General features: G+C 46.8%; 1 protein-coding gene across 1 annotated transcript; it reads right to left on the bottom strand.

Annotated features, from left to right (window-relative positions):
- Positions 1–9,314: 9,314 nt before the first annotated feature.
- LOC100193557 (Transducin family protein / WD-40 repeat family protein) lies at positions 9,315–15,235 on the bottom strand. The gene is made up of 14 exons (NM_001358829.1): positions 14,839–15,235; positions 13,820–14,002; positions 13,475–13,624; positions 12,650–12,855; positions 12,278–12,563; positions 12,060–12,194; positions 11,800–11,918; positions 11,557–11,713; positions 10,959–11,205; positions 10,794–10,870; positions 10,584–10,703; positions 10,188–10,318; positions 9,936–10,110; positions 9,315–9,824 (listed from the first exon to the last, which is right to left on the bottom strand). The coding sequence occupies exons 1-14, from the start codon at positions 15,178–15,180 to the stop codon at positions 9,489–9,491; spliced, it is 2,664 nt and encodes an 887-aa protein (NP_001345758.1). The 5' UTR covers positions 15,181–15,235; the 3' UTR covers positions 9,315–9,488.
- Between the last annotated feature and the right edge of the window lie 2,941 nt (positions 15,236–18,176).

Below are 18,176 nucleotides of genomic sequence, written 5' to 3'. Positions count from 1 at the left end.
GGTGCTCCAACCAGGCGCGAGCAGTGTCGGAGAGGAACAGGGGGAGGTTGCGGATGATGAGGTTGTCGTCGTCCGTTCCACCCAGTTGGCAGGCAAGGCGGTAGTCCGCGAGCCACAGTTCCGGTCTCGTTTCCCCCGAGTACTTTGTGATAGTAGTCGGGGGTCGGAACCGGGTCGGGAATGGCGCCCGTCGGATGGCCCGACTGAAGGCCTGCGGACCGGGTGGTTCGGGCGAAGGACTCCGATCCTCCCCGCTGTCGTAGCGCCCCCCACGCCTGGGGTGGTAGCCTCGGCGCACCCTTTCGTCGAGGTGAGCCCGACGGTCGCGTCGATGGTGCTCGTTGCCGAGGTGGCCCGGGGCCGCAGGCGCGGTGTTGCGCGTGCGCCCGGTGTAGACCGAGGCTTCCCGCATGAATCGGGAAGTCGCGGCATGAGGTTCCGAGGGATATCCTTGCCTCCGGGATGCAGTGCTCTCGGCCCGCCGGGCCGCAGCGCCTTCCAGGAGATTCTTGAGTTCTCCCTGGATTCGCCGACCCTCGGTGGTTCGGCTCCGGCATCGCGCGGATGAGCATTGCTGCGGTTGCCAGGTTCTGACCGACCCCGCTGGATGCGGGCGGCGGCCTGATCCTGACATCGTTGGCGACGCGGTGCTGGAGACCTTGGGGCAGATGACGTATTTCTCCGGCCAGGGGTTGGCCCACCCATGCCTGTCCGACGTCCCGACGGATCGGCTCAAGCGCTCCTGTTCCCTCGTTGAGCCTGGCCTGCGCCTCGCGGACTTGCTCGAGTTGTGGGTCGTAACCCCCCGCCGGAGCGGGGACCACAGCTAGCTCCCGTGGGATGTCGGCGCGAGGCACCGGCCTAGGGAGATCACCATCCTCCGGCATGCCAAGATGGTTGCCTTCGGTGGGATCCCCTAGCTCGATGTGGAAACATTCGCGGCTTGGGCCGCAGCTCTCGTCACCAAGGCTGCGGCTTCCATCGGAACAGTCGGATAGACAGTAGTCACATGCGGTCATGAAGTCCCGCACGGCACTGGGGTTGCCAAGTCCGGAGAAATCCCAACCGACGCTGGGATCGTCATCTTCCTCGGACCCAGAGGGCCCGTAGGTCGAGACGTCCGTCAGTCGGTCCCAAGGCGACCACATACAGAACCTCAGTGGGGTTGCACTCGCCTCAATGAGAGCGCCCGCCAAAACGAGGTCGTTTGGCGGGTTGAGGCCGAGTCGAAATGACGCAAGATGGGAGTTAGTCGTTACCTTTTGGTCGACGAGGAGCGACGTAGTCACATCGGGGACTGGTTGCGCCGTCATCTCTGGTTCGAGGGCGACGTCCTGCAGGCTTTCCGCGAGCGCGCCGACGTCGTCTTCTTGCTCAAGGTCAGCGTGCTGCGGGGGGACGGCGCTCGCCTCCGTCTCGAACGCGAGGTCGACGTCCGGCGTGCCTTCCGTCGGGGCGTCGGGGGCGTCGATTCGCTCGACGGCCGACGAAGCGCGGCCTCCCGTCTGGCCTTGACGGCTCCGCCTCCTCCTCCGTTGGCGGGGGAGAGAACGGAGCGAGCCCGAATATTGCTCTTCCACCACGCGGGGAAGACGTCGTCGATTCCGCCGCCGGCGGGCGGGTTGTCGGCCGCCATTGTCGTGGTCGCGCGGCGGTGGAAGAAGTGTCATGTCGTAGCTGCCGTCGAAGGACATGAACTCGAGAGTCCCGAAACGAAGCACCGTCCCGGGCCGGAGAGGTTGCTGGAGACTGCCCATCTGGAGCTTGACGGGGAGCTGTTCGTCAGCACGCAGCAGGCCCCTACCTGGCGCGCCAACTGTCGGCGTTTCGAGACAGGGGGGTCCCTAAGCCGACGAGTGAGTGTGCTGCGTGCCCCAGCCCAGATGGGTCGAGCGCGTGGGCGAGCGCGAAGGGGGGAGAGGCGAGGCGGCCGGAGCCGAGCGTGAGAGAGGTGGAAGTCCCGCGGCCTTCGTGTTCGTCCCGCGCCCAGGTCAGGTGCGCTTGCAGTAGGGGGGTTACAAGCGTCCACGCGGGTGAGGGAAGCGAGCGGCCCCAAGAGAGCGCCTGTCCCGTCCTCGGTCCCGCGCGGCCAACCTTCTCTGAGAAGGCCCTGGTCCTTCCTTTTATAGTCGTAAGGAGAGGATCCAGGTATACAATGGGGATGTAGCAGAGTGCTACGTGTCTAGCGGAGGGAGAGCTAGCGCCCTAGGTACATGCCAATGTGGCAGCCGGAGAGATCTGGGCACCCTGCTGGCGTGATGTCGTGGCTGTCGGAGGTGCGGCGGAGCCTGATGGAGGGACAGCTGTTGGAGCGGTCGAGTCCCTGCTGACGTTGTCCTGCTTCCGTAAGAGAGCTGGGGGCCGCCGTCGTCATAGAGCTTGTGGAGCGCCATCATTGCCCCTCTGGCGGGGCTGGCCGGATGAGACGCCGGTCTTGTTCTCCGTGACCCGAGTCGATTCGGGGTGGGATGATGATGGCGTCTCCTGTTGACGTGGCGGTCTGTGCTCTAGGCAGGGCGACGTGGGGTTTCCTCCGAAGCCGAGGTTGAGTCTGCCTTCTGTTGCCGTGGCCGAGCCCGAGCCAAGGGGTCGGGCGAGGCGGAAGTCGTTCGGCCGAGGCCAGGGCGGAGTCCGAGCCCTGGGGTCGGGCGAGGCGGAGTTTCGTCGTCTTCCGGGTCTTAGCCCGAGTCCGAGCCCTGGGGTCGGGCGGAGCGGAGTTCGCCGTCTTCCGGGTCTTAGCCCGAGTCCGAGCCCTGGGGTCGGGCGGAGCGGAGTTCGCCGTCTTCCGGGTTTTAGCCCGAGTCCGAGCCCTGGGGTCGGGCGGAGCGGAGTTCGCCGTCTTCCGGGTCTTAGCCCGAGTCCGAGCCCTGGGGTCGGGCGGAGCGGAGTTCGCCGTCTTTCGGGTCTTAGCCCGAGTCCGAGCCCTGGGGTCGGGCGGAGCGGAGTTCGCCGTGGCGCCTTTGGCAAGGCCTGATTGCCTGTCAGACTCACTCTGTCGAGTGGCACTGCAGTCGGAGTGGCGCAGGCGGCGCTGTCCTTCTGTCAGACTGGCCAGTGGAGCGGTGGAGTGACGGCGGTCACCTCGGCTCTGCCGGGGGCGCGTGTCAGGATAGAGGTGTCAGGCCACCTTTGCGTTAAATGCCCCTGTAATTTGGTCAGTCGGTGTGGTGATTTAGTCAAGGTTGCTTCTGAGCGAAGCCAAGGCCTTGGGCGAGCCGGTGATGTGTCCGCCATAAAAAGGGGGCCTCGGGCGAGACGGAAGTCTCTCGAGGTCGGCTGCCTTTGGCCGAGGCTAGGCTCGGGTGAAGCGTGATCGAGTCACTCGTGTGGACTGATCCCTGACTTAATCGTGCCCATCAGGCCTTTGCAGCTTTATGCTGATGGGGGTTACCAGCTGAGAATTAGGCGCCTTGAGGGTACCCCTAATTATGGTCCCCGACAATACCATTACCCCACAGAAGTCATTTTTAAAAAATGCAGGTATCCATTCTTTTCTTATTTCATATAATTTGCGTAGAGTTATATCTTCATGAAGATTGAACTCCTCTAGCATCATTTCCCAGGCACATTCAAACTCATGAGGAGTTAATGGATGATGTATAATAGACTGGAATATTGTTTTAAAATCCTTAACAGCAAACCTGGCATATATCTCATTCAGGAATGGCATAAATCTGTTCTGTACATGCCATAAGCACAGTCTGTGAACTGTTTCTGGAAAAACAGATCTCAGAGCAATTGGCATTGCAGGATCTTGATCTGTAATTGTTCACAAATTATTTAGTTATTTTCACCATAAATTAATTCATTGTTTTGCATAACAAATTTATATATCACATACCTGTAAGCATAACTCTTGGACCCTCGCCTCCCATACATGTTTTGAATGAATTGAAAGCCCATTCAAAAGTCTGTATTGTTTCATCTCCCAACAAAACAAATCCAAACACTGTACACTGCAGGTGGCTGTTAGCTCCAACAAACATGCCCAGTGGTTTATCATATATATTTGTCTTGTGTGTTGTATCAAATGTCACAGCATCACCATAATCTGCGTATTCCCCCTGCATGCTTGCGTGTGACCAAAAAATACTAACTATTTTCCCATCATCGTCTAGCTGGAAATCACAAAAAAATTGTGCATTCTGTTTTTTGCATTCTCTAAAGAAAGCCAAAAGTTTGGCTACATCATTTGAGCAATTTTCTCTTCTCCTGGCTGCCCTCCTACATTTGTTTGAACAACAAATTGTTACACATACATTTACTATAGTAAAATTTCTGTCTATTGATATATACACATGTAACAAAAAAGTATTGCTTACATATTTTTCAGATCTTGAGCAGTTACCGGTACGTTCTCCGGCCCATCATGCATTTCTGATATGAAATCAACTATGCAATGCTGCGGCACTCGGCTATCATGCATTGCACCCACAAAATTTATGTACTCAGCATCCCTAATTTTGTTGCAACGTAAATGTTGTTTTTCTGCTTCGTCAGTTATGAACTCATGGTTATGCTCCAAGTTTACCAGTTCAATTTTTGTAGCTACAACTATTTTTTGTTCATCATCATATATTTTTTTTAATTTTATTCCAGCTTTGCATTGTGTACGCCCCGAAGATCTATTCCTCATCCTAGGTGTATCATTTGATTTTGCTGCACTTTTACCTTCACGTGAACAATTTATCCACTTACTGAATGTCTTCTCTCTGTATTTCTTCAGTGGAAATCCAACTTCATATGCATACCTTTTATAGAATTTATATGCATCATCTACATCCTTGAAAGTCATCCCTACCGTAGGCACTATAGTTGGATCAATGTTTTTTTCCTGCTATTTCAGTGTCATTGTTGTTTGTACCATTGAATATGTTCACAACAATATAATCAATCGATAATCAAATACAGCGACTGGACTTACATGCGAACGCAGTATCTGTGGCGTATCCATCTCCCTGGAGCTAATATTGGACATAGGAGGTCGAACCCTTTGTTCTCCTTCTTCCCCTATGCTCATCTCGGCGACATCAGGACCCATTAGAGCAGGCGGTGGTGTCACCAATGAGTTACCCCGAACGCCATCTCCTTCCATCGCCGGCGACCCTCCAGAGCCGGCCATCTCCAACTCCGATATGTTATGCAGGCTTAGTGGTCATTGTTCTGAATGAAAGTAAATCTCGTATACTACTAAAGTAACCGCATCCACGTTTACAGGGTCTCCCCACTATTTCCGAAAACCGCCCCGATATTATGGCGACGTCTTTGTCAAACTAAATTTCATAATATAAAATTTACGCACAACGAACCAATGTTTTACGCCGTTCGGTATATAATGTTTATGCATCTATTATGCCGCTTCGGTTTTACAACCTTCTGCACATTACTTACCATGCAAGATCCATAATTTACGCGCCCACGTATCCACATAATCACGTTTGCATGTGGCATATATTCCCTTTAATTCCGCGCAATTCCCTTACCATGCAAACAACCACGTCACGGCGCCGTCTAACCTGCATGCCGCCTCTCAGCCCCACGTTAAAACACAGGCGCGCCTGTTGCATCCGCCAGACCGAGAACCGACCTGGGCTTCCTTTAATATCCGAAGCCCTAGGCTCCCGTTATACCTGCCCTATATATATATATATATATATATATATATATATATATATATATATATATATATATATATATATATATATATATATATATATATATATATATATATATATGGATGAGGCTTCTGTATCTGATTTCGCTCTGGCCCCTAAAAAGTCAGGAACGGTTCTGGCCGTTGGAACTGCTGCAGCTACAATATATAAAGATAAAATATTGTAGAAATAGTAGAAGTCAGTATGAATTAAAGCCAAACGAACATGCTAGTATTACAAGTTTGCACTCTTTTCTCATTTCTCTATCAAATCTACTTTCACATTATGAGATGTGGAACCAACGTATAGTCTGGGTACGCCTCCGACTACTAGAGTTTGGTCTAAAGTTATCTCCAGCAGATTTCCTATCAAATTCCTTTAACTTATCCTCTATTTCAAACTACACTCTGTAAATAGTGTTATTTTACATTACCCGCCAAAGATAATCAAAGGCTAAAAACAAACTATTTCTTAGTGTTTAGATCCGAAAAATAAATCCACGTAACATGCAACCAAATTTAATGAATTAATTGTATTAGGAGATATTTTGATTATATGGTACCGGATTATACACGATATTACATGTTAATTTTATGTTTTTAACTACTCTAGACTTAAACCCTAGGTCTACCACTGGTTATGACCGTAAATTGTCTTTTCTGCTTTCTCACGTAGAGGAGGATGTAGGAACGTTACAAAGAACAAGAAACGTTCCTCAATGAGACAATAATATAATCGATATGTGTTGTATCAGTTTTTAAAAGTTTCCTACTTGTTTTTAACAACATATCCCTAGCTATTTGTCCTCATGTTTCTCATGGTATTTTTGGAGAAATTATCCAATCCAATATATTGATCTAAGTGATGAATGACACCGTTGATCAAGGGGAGTGTGGTGAATTATTTTATTAATGATCGACCGCTCTCTAAATAGACACTCCTTCGGAAAGTGTCCTTTTACGCGCATGTGTGATTGTATTTATAATTAATATAGATCAGAAAAATATTCCATGTACCACAATACAATTTATAAATGTAGTTTGTATGTACGTATATATTAATGGAATGTGAAAGAACTTATATTTTAGAGGGAGGGAGTAGATAACAGCTGGCTTATCTCGTGTGTTTTACGTCATTTTGCTCGTAGCTTGCGTGACATCGCTCAGTTCGAGGTGACATATGCTCTAAATTTTACATTATAAGATTTAATGATTGGATCAGATCAAGATTGAGCTCTATTTCTAAATATTTTTGAACTAAAATTTTTTAGGGGCCTATCGTTTTGTGTGAAGAAGCATTACGACGTGGGTGTCGGGTTGCCGATTGGGCGCACCACGACGTGGCTCCTCGTGCTCCATTTCCTCTTTGTCGTCGACAGCAGCGGCGCGCTCTTGCAGCGCCACCGCGTGATGTTTTTGACTTACGAATATAGGTAAAAAAACAAAAAAAAAACTACAGCGTCGGGCGATCGCCGCTAGCTCTCCCGGTCTCCCCTAGTAGCTTCAAGAGACCAAGACAACTCGATCGCTGTCACAGCTTCAATCTCAAGAGCAGCAGGTGGCGGTTTGAACTGAACCCCGCCAGGTCGCGGCAATGGTGAAAATGCAACGGGATGGGTTGATTTGTTTGGACCAAGTGGTGAGCAGACTGACGGCATCACGTGGACGGGAGCACGTCTACGTAGGTGTCACCGTTTCACCCGACTGCCTCTTGCCGTGTGTTGGTTCGTTTTTTACAGGTAGTAAGTACGCCCCCCTGACTATAGGCATGCAGTACCCAGCCACAGTACCACACCATCACCTCCCCACTTCCCCAGTAACGGCTAACTGCCACTGCCATGTTCAGTCGAGAGTGAACAACTAAACGGCCCCACCTCCCCATCTGTGCATGTGCCCCACGATCGTTGTAGATCGGGAGCTCAGCCGCAGCGAGAGCGGAGCTGTGCTCCCGTTTTGGCGTGTGGAACACTTGCAACTCGCATACAACTGGACGATCGAAACCATAGAATATATAGACAGAATAAAACCTGCAGAGCAAACAGATCTGAAAATTTCATGCGCAGATACTACATTTGTTGCCATGCGTCTGTCACCGCTCCTCCCTAGGATCCGACTTGACGGAAGCGAGACTCAGCATGTGCTGCAGTTCTTCCGCAACGGCAACGGATCTCGCCATGGCAGGCGGATCTAGCGCCTGTGCTGCAGACTCAGCGGCTGGATCACGAGAGAACAGACAGACGGACGGAGGACCCGCTGGATCTGGACCTGCATGTACTGTGCGCCGTCTGCGTGCCTGGAGCAGCCACGCACGCGGCGCGGCGCAGCGCAGCTATGGAGGCGTAGGGGAGGAGTAGGACCGACGCCAAAAGGCTCGGATCTCAACAGTGATAGAGGGGGGGTTTCTTTTTTCTTTTTACCGTCCGGCTAGTGTTTACGACGGGGCGAAGAGGTGCGTGCAGTTCGCCTGTTCAGGGACAGTAGATCCGTTACTGATAAACCATTCAATATGTCAGTGCCGCGAGAAGCAGCACGGATGATCCACCTCAAAAGCCGGCCGGCAGCATTCGGTACGACCAGCGACACGGGATGGAATTCTGCAGGGATTCGCCGGCCATCCAGATCGCAGATCCAACAATCACAGGTGGAGTTATTGCTGGGCGTGCATGTGCTACTGCTCTTGGCTTTCACGCCCGGCCCCCCAACACAATTCACACGGGGCAAAACTAAACCCGGATCGCACGGTAGCTGCAGCAATCAAATTAAAGGCTGTAACTTCTGAAATCTGGATCTCAAGTTCCACTGCAACTGCAACAAGCTCCCGAGCAAATCTGGAGCAGATAGCCGATGATGCCTTGAGGGTCTTCTGAACTCGGCAAAGAATGCATTTGCATCGGAATTGGTGGCTCGCGTGAACGAAGACCAGATATTTTCTACTCACTCTCAGTTCTTTTTTTATTTATCGTATTTTAATTCAAAAATGAATAGCGAGCGACAAATATTCGAAGGTATTACAGGCTTTGGCAGAAACATCATTTTGCTTGATTTTCCGGATTATCTTCTCTTGTACCTCTCTCTGGTATGGGTGAAGCTGAGCGAGGCTCTGCACGCTCACCGTTATCCTCGGAAGCACAGCCGAACCACTAATCTCTCATCTTCGATCCTGCCGCAAGGCCGCATCTCATCCTTGACTGTGATTTACACTGAAACTAGACAGCTAGCCACGCGCGAGTACTACCTCCTTTCACTTTCATATAAATATATGACGCGACCACTAGTCTTATTAAAAAATTCGTGAGTTATTATTTATTTTATTACGATTTGTTTTATCACTTAAGATCGTGTAAGTGTGATTTAAAATTTTACATTTTTCGAATAAATATTTTAAATAAAATAAGTGGTCAATGGTTTTGGAAACAAAAAATCAAGAGCGTCATATCTTTGTGAACGGGAAAAGTATTAGCTAACGATCAAAATTTGGCCGCCAAAAACTTGGGTCAAGTTTTGGAAAAAATTGCTATTTTGTCAATCTCAGTGTGGGCTTTTTGCTAGCTATTTGGTTCGCACAAAAACTTGCCACATTTGGCTTGCTATATCTATATAACATATTTTGCCCAACTTTTAGCAACTTTGGCTTATCAAAACCTTTGGCGTGCCAAATTTTGATAGCAAATCATACACTCCAATGCATTAAATGCGCTGCGGCCTTCTAATAAACGCAGCAAAAAACTGCATTTACATCAAATGTGATTCGTGCGTTGGGCAACGTCAGTTTCAACAGCTGCTACAAAATTGGATGCATGCATGCATAAGCAAAACCAGATTCTCAGCTAGATTTTCAGGCTTCAACAGAAACACCCTTGCCAAGTCCACTCGAGGCAAGCTTCATCACCTTCTCCTTTCCCTTTTTACTTGATTTGCCAGATTTTCTCTTCTTGCTTGACTTCTCTGGCACAGGTGAAGCAGGCCGAGGCTCTGCAAGTTCACCGTTCTCCACAGACGAACCATTCATTTCGTCTTTGATTGACCCCGCATCCACATCTGGGTCTACCACGGACATTCGCGTCAGCGTATAGTCCAACAGAAACGTGCTTCGGACTAGTCTGTCCACTCTGCTGAAATGCCTCTGCGAATACGGAATAAGGCCCTCGAGGAGCTCACTGATGCCCTTTATCTGCAGAGATAAGAGCACAAATCATCTCATGAGGAGAAGCAAAAGTTTGTCGGACCATGAACACACTCTTATAAGAGTTTAAACACGTTAGGAAGAGGGAAAAACTACTACCTCCAGGATATCAGTGGGAGAGAAACTCCTCAATACCCGAAAAAGCACAAACTGCGCAACATGACAGAACTTGGGCTTCGTATTCCATTCACGGGCGTACTCTAGAAGCACACGAAGGCCATCCTTTGGAAGACCAAGAAGAGCCTTTTCTATTGGATCCTCTGCGTCAGCTCGCCTGCACAAACCAAATGATGTATAGACTCATGTTAATAATTCAAAGCGGCTGACTTCATTCCAACCAAGATATAGTACCTGGCAAGCTGTGAGAATAAATCTAGAAGCTTGTGTGGTCTTCTAAGCTCAAATGCAAGTTGTATTGCCTTTGCATAGTCAGAATCTGACACAGCATTTTCCAATTCCTGGCCTCTTAAAACTTCTTGCTCCTGCAACACTGATGAGTTTTAGAGTGTTGCAGATGCCTGACAGTGACATAGGCGTGTATAGATCCCTAAACCGATCAAGCAGAGGCAAAGATGAATATATCACGAATATGGTAAACTCAGAGACATATCATATCCCAAGTCCCAACAATAGACAAGCTCACTATGTTTGTACAAGGTCTAACGTCAGGTATTTCACAGTTTTTCCAAAAGCAAGCATCTTGCTTGCAATTATAAATACTAAAGTGTCACAGAAAGTTTCACTTGCCTTCTTACGGAAATCTTCCTGCTTATCTTCCATGGTGCAATCATGCCACAGATTGAGGACAGCATCGGTTCCACCAGTAGCAACCATTTCAGTTTTCCTGCCAACAGCCAATGCCCAGACCTATTGGAACAAATAATAGTGAGTTTGAGCCCCCTCCAGCAATAAGACAGAAAAATAACTCTTCCTTGATGCATGGCAATGATATCTTACCTTCCCATCATGCTTATCATAAGTAGCAATGCATTCATTTGTCTTAATTGTCCATAGCTTCACTAGACCATCACTTCCTACAATAAGGAACATCAGAAGAACAGTCAGCAAGCCTCACTAAAAGCTAACGATAAATACTTAAACTAACATCATATTTCCTATTACCACAAGAAACAACTTGAGTTCCACGTGAAAGGAAAGACGCTCGCAGAACACTTGATGTATGACCCTCAAATGTCTTCAAACAAGAGCCATCAGCAACGGACCATATTTTGATTGTTCTATCACCCGAGGATGTCATGACACATTGTTCAACAGGAGAAAACTCAACTGACCAGATTCCTCTTTTGTGCCCCTTAAGGGCAACAGAGAACACTAGATTAGGGAGTTTCCATATGCAAGCAGTCCGGTCCTACAAAATAAAGGTGATAATATATAATGAAAATCACATGATATAAGCCATATAAAAAGATGTGTCACATCTAAAAAAAACTATACCCTCTCCTTTCCAAATTATAGGTCACTTCAACTGTCCTAAGCCAAATTCATACATTCTGGCCAGGTTTTTAGAAAAAAATATTAGCATATGTAATACCAAAAAAACGCATGAAGACATATTTCTGGTGAATTTAGTTAAATTAATTTAGTGTCGTAGATATAGTAACTTTTTCAATAAACCAGCTCAAATTCAGAGAAGTTTGACTTCGGACAAAACGAAAGTGACATAATTTGGAGTGGAGGGAGTACCTTGCTAAAATCTTACCTCAGAACCACTGCAAACAAGACCATCATTAGGTGAAACTGTCAGATAATTAATATCTTTATCATGTGCAGCTACAACAGCCTTTGCTTTAAGAGGGACTTCATCCTCAGCATCACCAAGTGTGTTGTCCCAGGTCCATACCTTGATGGTTCGATCGCTAATAAAAAGATAGTCTTATTTTAGAATAGCAACTTTGGTGTCACTTCAGGCAAACAAAGACCACAGAGAAACTGAAGAGCAAACCTGCTGCCACTAACAAAAAAGTCCTTTGTTTTCTTCGAGAAGGCAACAGAACCAACAGCTCCCAGATGGCCTTTGCCAATGCCAATACAGCTTTTTCTTTCAGCATCCCATAACCTCACCTGTGTACAAAAAAGGTCACACTCAAAAACAGGAAAAGCAGCACAAGAATGCATTTGACAGCATTGACCAGTGAGGATTGTCAAAAGAAACCACAAACAAAAATGTTATGGTAGTTTTCAGGTCCAGACATCACAACTTACAGTGTTATCCTTGCTCCCAGTTACAACAAGTGTCTTCCCGGAAGCAGAGACACATGTGTCAATGCAAACAATTATTTCGGTGTGGCCAGCAAGCACATAAGAACATGACATTGACGCAACATCATAAACACGGACCTGAATATGGAGGTAACGGTTAGATAAGTTTGAAGTGCATTAGCCAAAAAGAACTGTGCAGACATAATTTATGAATAGATCACCTGCTCCAAGTTGGTAGCTACAGCAAGATATTGTTCCTCCTCCCCAATAAACTTTAAGTCAAGAATCTCATCATTATAACCTATTAGTCGTCTATATAGGGACAGTTCAAAGGTCCCATCATCAGTCCTTTTGGGACAATAGAACAAAAACTGCTGATCAGCAGTAACACATAGCAATCCTTGTTCATTTGGCAACATAACAGCAGATGTAAAGCCCCTCCTTGTTTCCTTGTTCTCTGAGTTAACAGTTACATCAGATGTTTGCTGCTCAAATACGCAAAGACAACTGTAGAAGACCAGAAAAGCCATTGATTGCATGTACTACAGAAACATGCAAAGAACAAAAGAGGATGTAAATGCAAACTAATGTACCTCTCCAAGCACCAGATGCGCACGACCCCACGTTCACCAACTGTAAGGAAATAAGCAGTATCTTTCTCCTTTTTGTTTGCCAGTTCTATGCCCAAACAAGCCAAAAACTCACTTCCTGGTCCAATGAAGGAAACAGCTTCTATCATTTCATATGTCGGTATTGTCTTCTTTGAGCTGTATTTACGAATATCCCACGCGGTAACAATCTGCAAAAGTTCCATGCATTCAGATTAACCAGTAACTCCACACAGAAAATGCACACCACAGTAAACTCTTATATTAGAAATATCAAAATTCAAGCAAAAAAGATAATCCTATGACCACCACCTTTTTAGCACCAAGGTCCATATACAATATGGGATGAAAAGCTTCAACTTCTGACACTTCCAGCAAGTTGACTGTTTTGAACCACTTAACTTACTCTATGCAGTTCTGAAGAGCCCATGGAGCCCTAATAATATACTACCTCCGATCACAAAAACATGTCGTTTAAGACAATTTGGCCAAACCTTACAAACTACAGACATCACTAACTATTACATTATTCAATTTGGAAACATGTAAGTTATATGTGTGGATTTGTAATCAAAATACATGCAAAATTGAAGGATTTTAAGAATATATTCTAGAAAAAACGGCTGGTCAAATATAGACATAAAAAATGTGAAGTCAAATTTGTCAAGCATTTTTAACTGGAGGGATTATGAATATATTCAGGTACAAGTATCAATGGTTCACTTTAAAAATTAAAACATATTACATATGTAATGATAGCATGCAGAATGAAAGCTCTAGAGTACATAACGGTCATGAGACCATTCAGACCTTATCCCTCCCAGCGCTCAGCAATGTTTGTCCATCATCAGACAATGCCAATGAAGTAACTGCTGAAAAATGCTCTTTAAGCACAGCAACACATTTTTTAGTTTCAAGGTTCCACACTCGCACGGTGCCATCTTCACTTCCTGAAAACAACTGAAGATCCAGCGCATAAAGGTTATCTTGGGCTCATCAAAAGGAAGTGGAATACACTTCATACATCGGGGGAGGGGGACCAGTAGAGCTCAGTAGAAATAATGCAGTGATTTGAACTAACAAACTCTCAGAGCCATTTCCGTGATCCAGTCCAATAAAACCACAATTCCTATCTTTAAAAAAAAATGTCCTCACCAGAAGGCGCTTTGGATCTTTGTGGAACATAACGGATGTCACAACCCCTGTATGGCCTCTAAGGAAATGGGTGCAAAATCCACCATCCACATCCCATACGCAGACCTTCTTGTCTGCTCCGGCAGTTGCAAGCAAACCACCAGAAACATGGCATGCCATGGCCATGATAGGACCATCATGTCCCTGTACAGCATAAGTTAAATACATTACTTTACCTCACATGGCAGTATACTAGCATAGTATTAACATAGTGGCATGAGCAAGTTTTAATTGTAAAAGATGTTGGCCTGTAGTGGTAAAGCAGCCATAATCTTTAAATTAACTAATTAACAAAACAATTACTATGGCAGGATTAAGATCACACGATAAAAAAATTAAAAAACTGTGCACATGCTCTGTAAAATTAGTACGTATGATTCACACTGGTTATAGGAAATAATAATGGTATCCTTTATCTTTGCACAATTAACCAGAAAAGATAAAAGAAGGTGAACGAAGACACTACAATACAACAACAACATTTAATTTAATTTCGCACAAAACACAATTAATAAGACCAGTGCCTGTGGTCCGGTATTCTAGAAGTGTTCAATAAAATATTTTTTGTAAGAAAACTATTAGAGTCCCACAGCTTTATAGCAGAGCTCTTGCGAAGCTTCTAAAACTCCAGTCCATTTAATTTCCCACAGTTACTATACTATACAATAAGTCAATAACCCCTATCTCTAGCAACACACTGTAATCAAAATATCAAACGAATAGTGTTCCAGGATGAGGAGGGATAGTTTAGAATATGTGTGCAGTTGACAGTTCTTACATTCACACAAGGATACAAGCTTCCTAAGCTTGTGGCAACTACATTTGAGCTGTCTAGCTTACACACTGTCAAACCACTACCAGGACTCCGAGACTTTTGTTATGCCGTGAATAAGTTCGGTCGAATTCACTAATCTGTGCACAGCAATGTGGAATGTGGATACCAGTGAGCACCACGAAACACACGACAGCTCAATACTTACCTTCCAGCTGCGTATGCAAGCTCGGGACGCGAGGTCCCAGGCCCTAATAAGCCTGCTGTGCCCCGCGGCAAAGAGGAGCCGTGAGTCGGGGGACAGCGCCAGCGCGGTGATGGCCTCCGAGTCGCCGTCGACGGGCTCCCCTATGGCAGAGGCGTCCGCGGAGGACACCACGCGCACCTCTCCACCGCAGGCGCATGCGAGGAAGGCCTCAGCCTCGGCGCCGCCCTCGCCATCGCCGCCGGGGGCAAGCCCGACCGCAAAGGGCCCACCAGTGTAAAACTGCTGCAGGGAGCGGTCGCAGCGGTAGTTCTTCTTAAGAACACACGTCGAACTCGAAGCCATGGCTGCTTCTGGCGCCCACGGCAACGGCGGGGGCTCGTCGGACCTAAGGTTTTGCGGTGGGAGATGGGGGTGGCGGCGCGGGAGGACCGGAGGAGAGGGAGGAAGAGGATCAGGGTTTAAGCGAAGTCAAGTGGCTGGATCCAGTAGGGGAAAGCGGGGTGACGACTGTCGCGCCCGAAGCGTGTCCCGCCAGCAGCAAAACAACTTTTTTTTTTTTTTGGAATCAGGCAGCGAAACAACTTGGGCTTCATGCCGCGGTGCGTCTCGCCTCCACTTTGGACAGAGCCGCAGAAGACGATCAGGTGGAGGAAACTGGGCTGGTCACTGGTGGGCCGCTCTCTGCTGGATACGGCAAAACCGCTAAGCACGTCGTGGGTAGGGCCAGGGTCACATTTCCTTTCCACCATTGACTAGGATCATGCACGTATATTGCAGTAGAAACAAAAAAATATCTGATCTATAGAGGCTGAACGGCTGCCTCCAAAGTTGAGGTCGACTAATATGCAACACTTTTCACTGCAGCAGTGTCCACAATAAAATTAGGGTTTGTCAATTTAAATAAAATAGCTTTGAGTCTTAATGATCTCTTTGTGAACATGTAAAAATATATGTAGTATAGCTGGTTGACTCACATGTAAATAGTTGAAATTAAAGTAATATCACGGATAAATTTGGCATGAAACAAGAAAAACATTGTTTAAGGGCTAGTTTAAGGACCCTGTTTTTAAAGGGATTTTTATTTTCTTAAGAGAAATTAGTTTATTTTTTCATAGTAAAATAGAAATCTCTTAGAAAAATATAGTTCCCAAACTAGCCCTAACTACGCAAAACAACTAAAACAAAGTGTTAATGGGTGTGTTAAAAGGGTTGGGAGAGATAGGATTTGTTGTTGGGCTTATTGACTATTGGGCTGCACACCTAATTTTACCGGATAAATTTTACTTATGGGTAATCGAGTTTAAATTCTGGTTTCCCTTACCCATATCCACATACCTAATAGGGAAATTATTGCTCTCAAATATGTATTCATGTGGATTAAAATCTTCCTACACCCTGACCATAAGGGCCAGTTTGAAAACCATATTTTTTTCAAGGGAAATTAGTTCACTTTTTCTTGAGAAAATAGAAATCACTCGAGAAAATGGATTTCCCAAACTAGCACTAATAGAGGAATTCATCGTAGGTTAACGAAAATCGGATCCCCGTTAACACCTGGCCGTAGGGTGAGACGCGCGACAGCGTGACACGAAGGCGGAGGGAGCCAGAGAGACGAAGGATGTGGTACGCGGCGGTGTCTATAGCCATGTTTGTTTGAACCTTTTTCAGTTTTTGGTCACTCTAATATACTGTAGACGGTCAAACGTCTAGTTTTTATTTTATTTTTATAAGAACATTTTAGTCAAAACTGTTTAAAATCAAAATAAACATAGAATCGTTCAAGTGTCTAAATCCTATGAATCCTTTTATCTTACTCTACATAATACATATCATCTCCACGGTGCTGAACCAGTGTCTCCCGCAGTCCCGCTTAACTAACCGCGCGCTTAAAATCTCGTCATGACTCGGATCGGAGGCCAGACGAAGGTTCAGATCGGACGCGAACGCGACGATAGATCCCAACTGTTTCGAGGAAAACCACGCCCGGCCGGCGTCTCCGACAGTCACCGTCGATGACGTGCCTTGCCTTGAAAAAAAAAACCTCAATTGTATTTGCCCAAACATTTCCGGCCCTTCGTCAGCTAGCGGTTGTCACATCCCCGCAGGTTAGAGAGTGAACGTACGATGGTAATACCATCCTCTCGCTCGCAGTCGCAGCTAGTGGTTTGGTTCGCACATCAGCGCGTCGAGCGATCGGCTTAGGTAAACGCGGCTTGACCGGGGTTGAGTTGAGACATCGTGTATCGCCGGCGAGCCGTGCGCTGCGTATGCGTCACTGATGATAACCAGCGTGTTTTAGCTGCCGCGCGGGCGTCAGCGGCGGCGACGGACGACACGGCGAGCACCACCATCCACCACCTGCCTGCCTTTGCGCTGAGCCGTTGACGACCCAACAACGACGGTCAAATCAGGGCTCCGCCCTTTTGAATATGCACTGTTACGTGTTTGCTGGTAGCTATAGCTTCTCGTACATGAATCTCCTCCCGGACGCTCTCGCGTTCATAAGCATTTATCCCTGTCGTCCATGGTCTTCGCGGGTAATCAACAAGCAATGCGAGAGGTCTCTCATCAGTCATCAGCAAATGTCGCCTTCGTGCCATCACTGTGGAAATTTATGCGTGTACGTACGTACGGTATCGTGGAGAGACAACGAGAGAAATTGCCTACTGCTGGGTTAAATTATGTTTGATGGCGTACTACATATATATTGCGTGTGGACTGAATATAGACAGGGGTCGTCGTTACAATTACAATTACAAATTACCAATACGGTGAGTAGGATAACTGCACACGCATTTAGTTTCACGCTAGCCGTGAATCTGGCTTTGTTGGTTCATCTGTTATCCGTTTTATTGTCATGGCAATACTTAATCACAGATCTCAATAACAATAACACGACTAGCTCACTTTTCGACCGATCGATCATTCACGCTAGATATTCAGAGAACAACTTTTTGTTCAGTTGAACTCCCGCTAATTCCTTCCTGGAAATGCTGTAATACTGATCGAGAAAGAAAGCGCTAATGGACCGGGTATACGACGAGGTGTCTAGCTAGTTGGAGCTACAAGCGAACCAAAAGGTCAAGCGAGTTCGCATCAGATCGATCTCACATACCCTCTTGGACAGTCAATAATATATGGCTTCTAACCTCGGGCAACCCTTCTACTGCCCCACCTGCTCACGAGCAAGTGGCCGGTAGCCCCGTTTTCTTGCTGCTATTGTATGGGGGATCATCATTCGTCATGGGTGAGGTCATGGCTTTATATATGTGTCGTACGCTCTCAAGTTGTAATCGATGCCGTTATATGCTCGGTAATACATAGTACTTCTGCGGTCT

Source organism: Zea mays, chromosome 2 (genome assembly GCF_902167145.1).
Source record: "Zea mays cultivar B73 chromosome 2, Zm-B73-REFERENCE-NAM-5.0, whole genome shotgun sequence".
Taxonomy (NCBI): domain Eukaryota; kingdom Viridiplantae; phylum Streptophyta; class Magnoliopsida; order Poales; family Poaceae; genus Zea; species Zea mays.
The sequence above is the reverse complement of the archived record's forward strand: the minus strand, read 5'-3'. Positions and strand labels throughout refer to the sequence as shown.

Coding starts and splice junctions, on each gene's coding strand:
- LOC100193557 (NM_001358829.1), bottom strand. CDS start 15,180: ATGGCTTCGAGTTCGACGTGTGTTCTTAAGAAGAACTACCGCTGCGAC. Junction 11,919..12,059: donor CTGGGAGCAAGGATAACACT/GTAAGTTGTGAT, acceptor TTTTGTACACAG/GTGAGGTTATGGGATGCTGA. Junction 9,825..9,935: donor CTCCCACTGATATCCTGGAG/GTAGTAGTTTTT, acceptor TTATCTCTGCAG/ATAAAGGGCATCAGTGAGCT.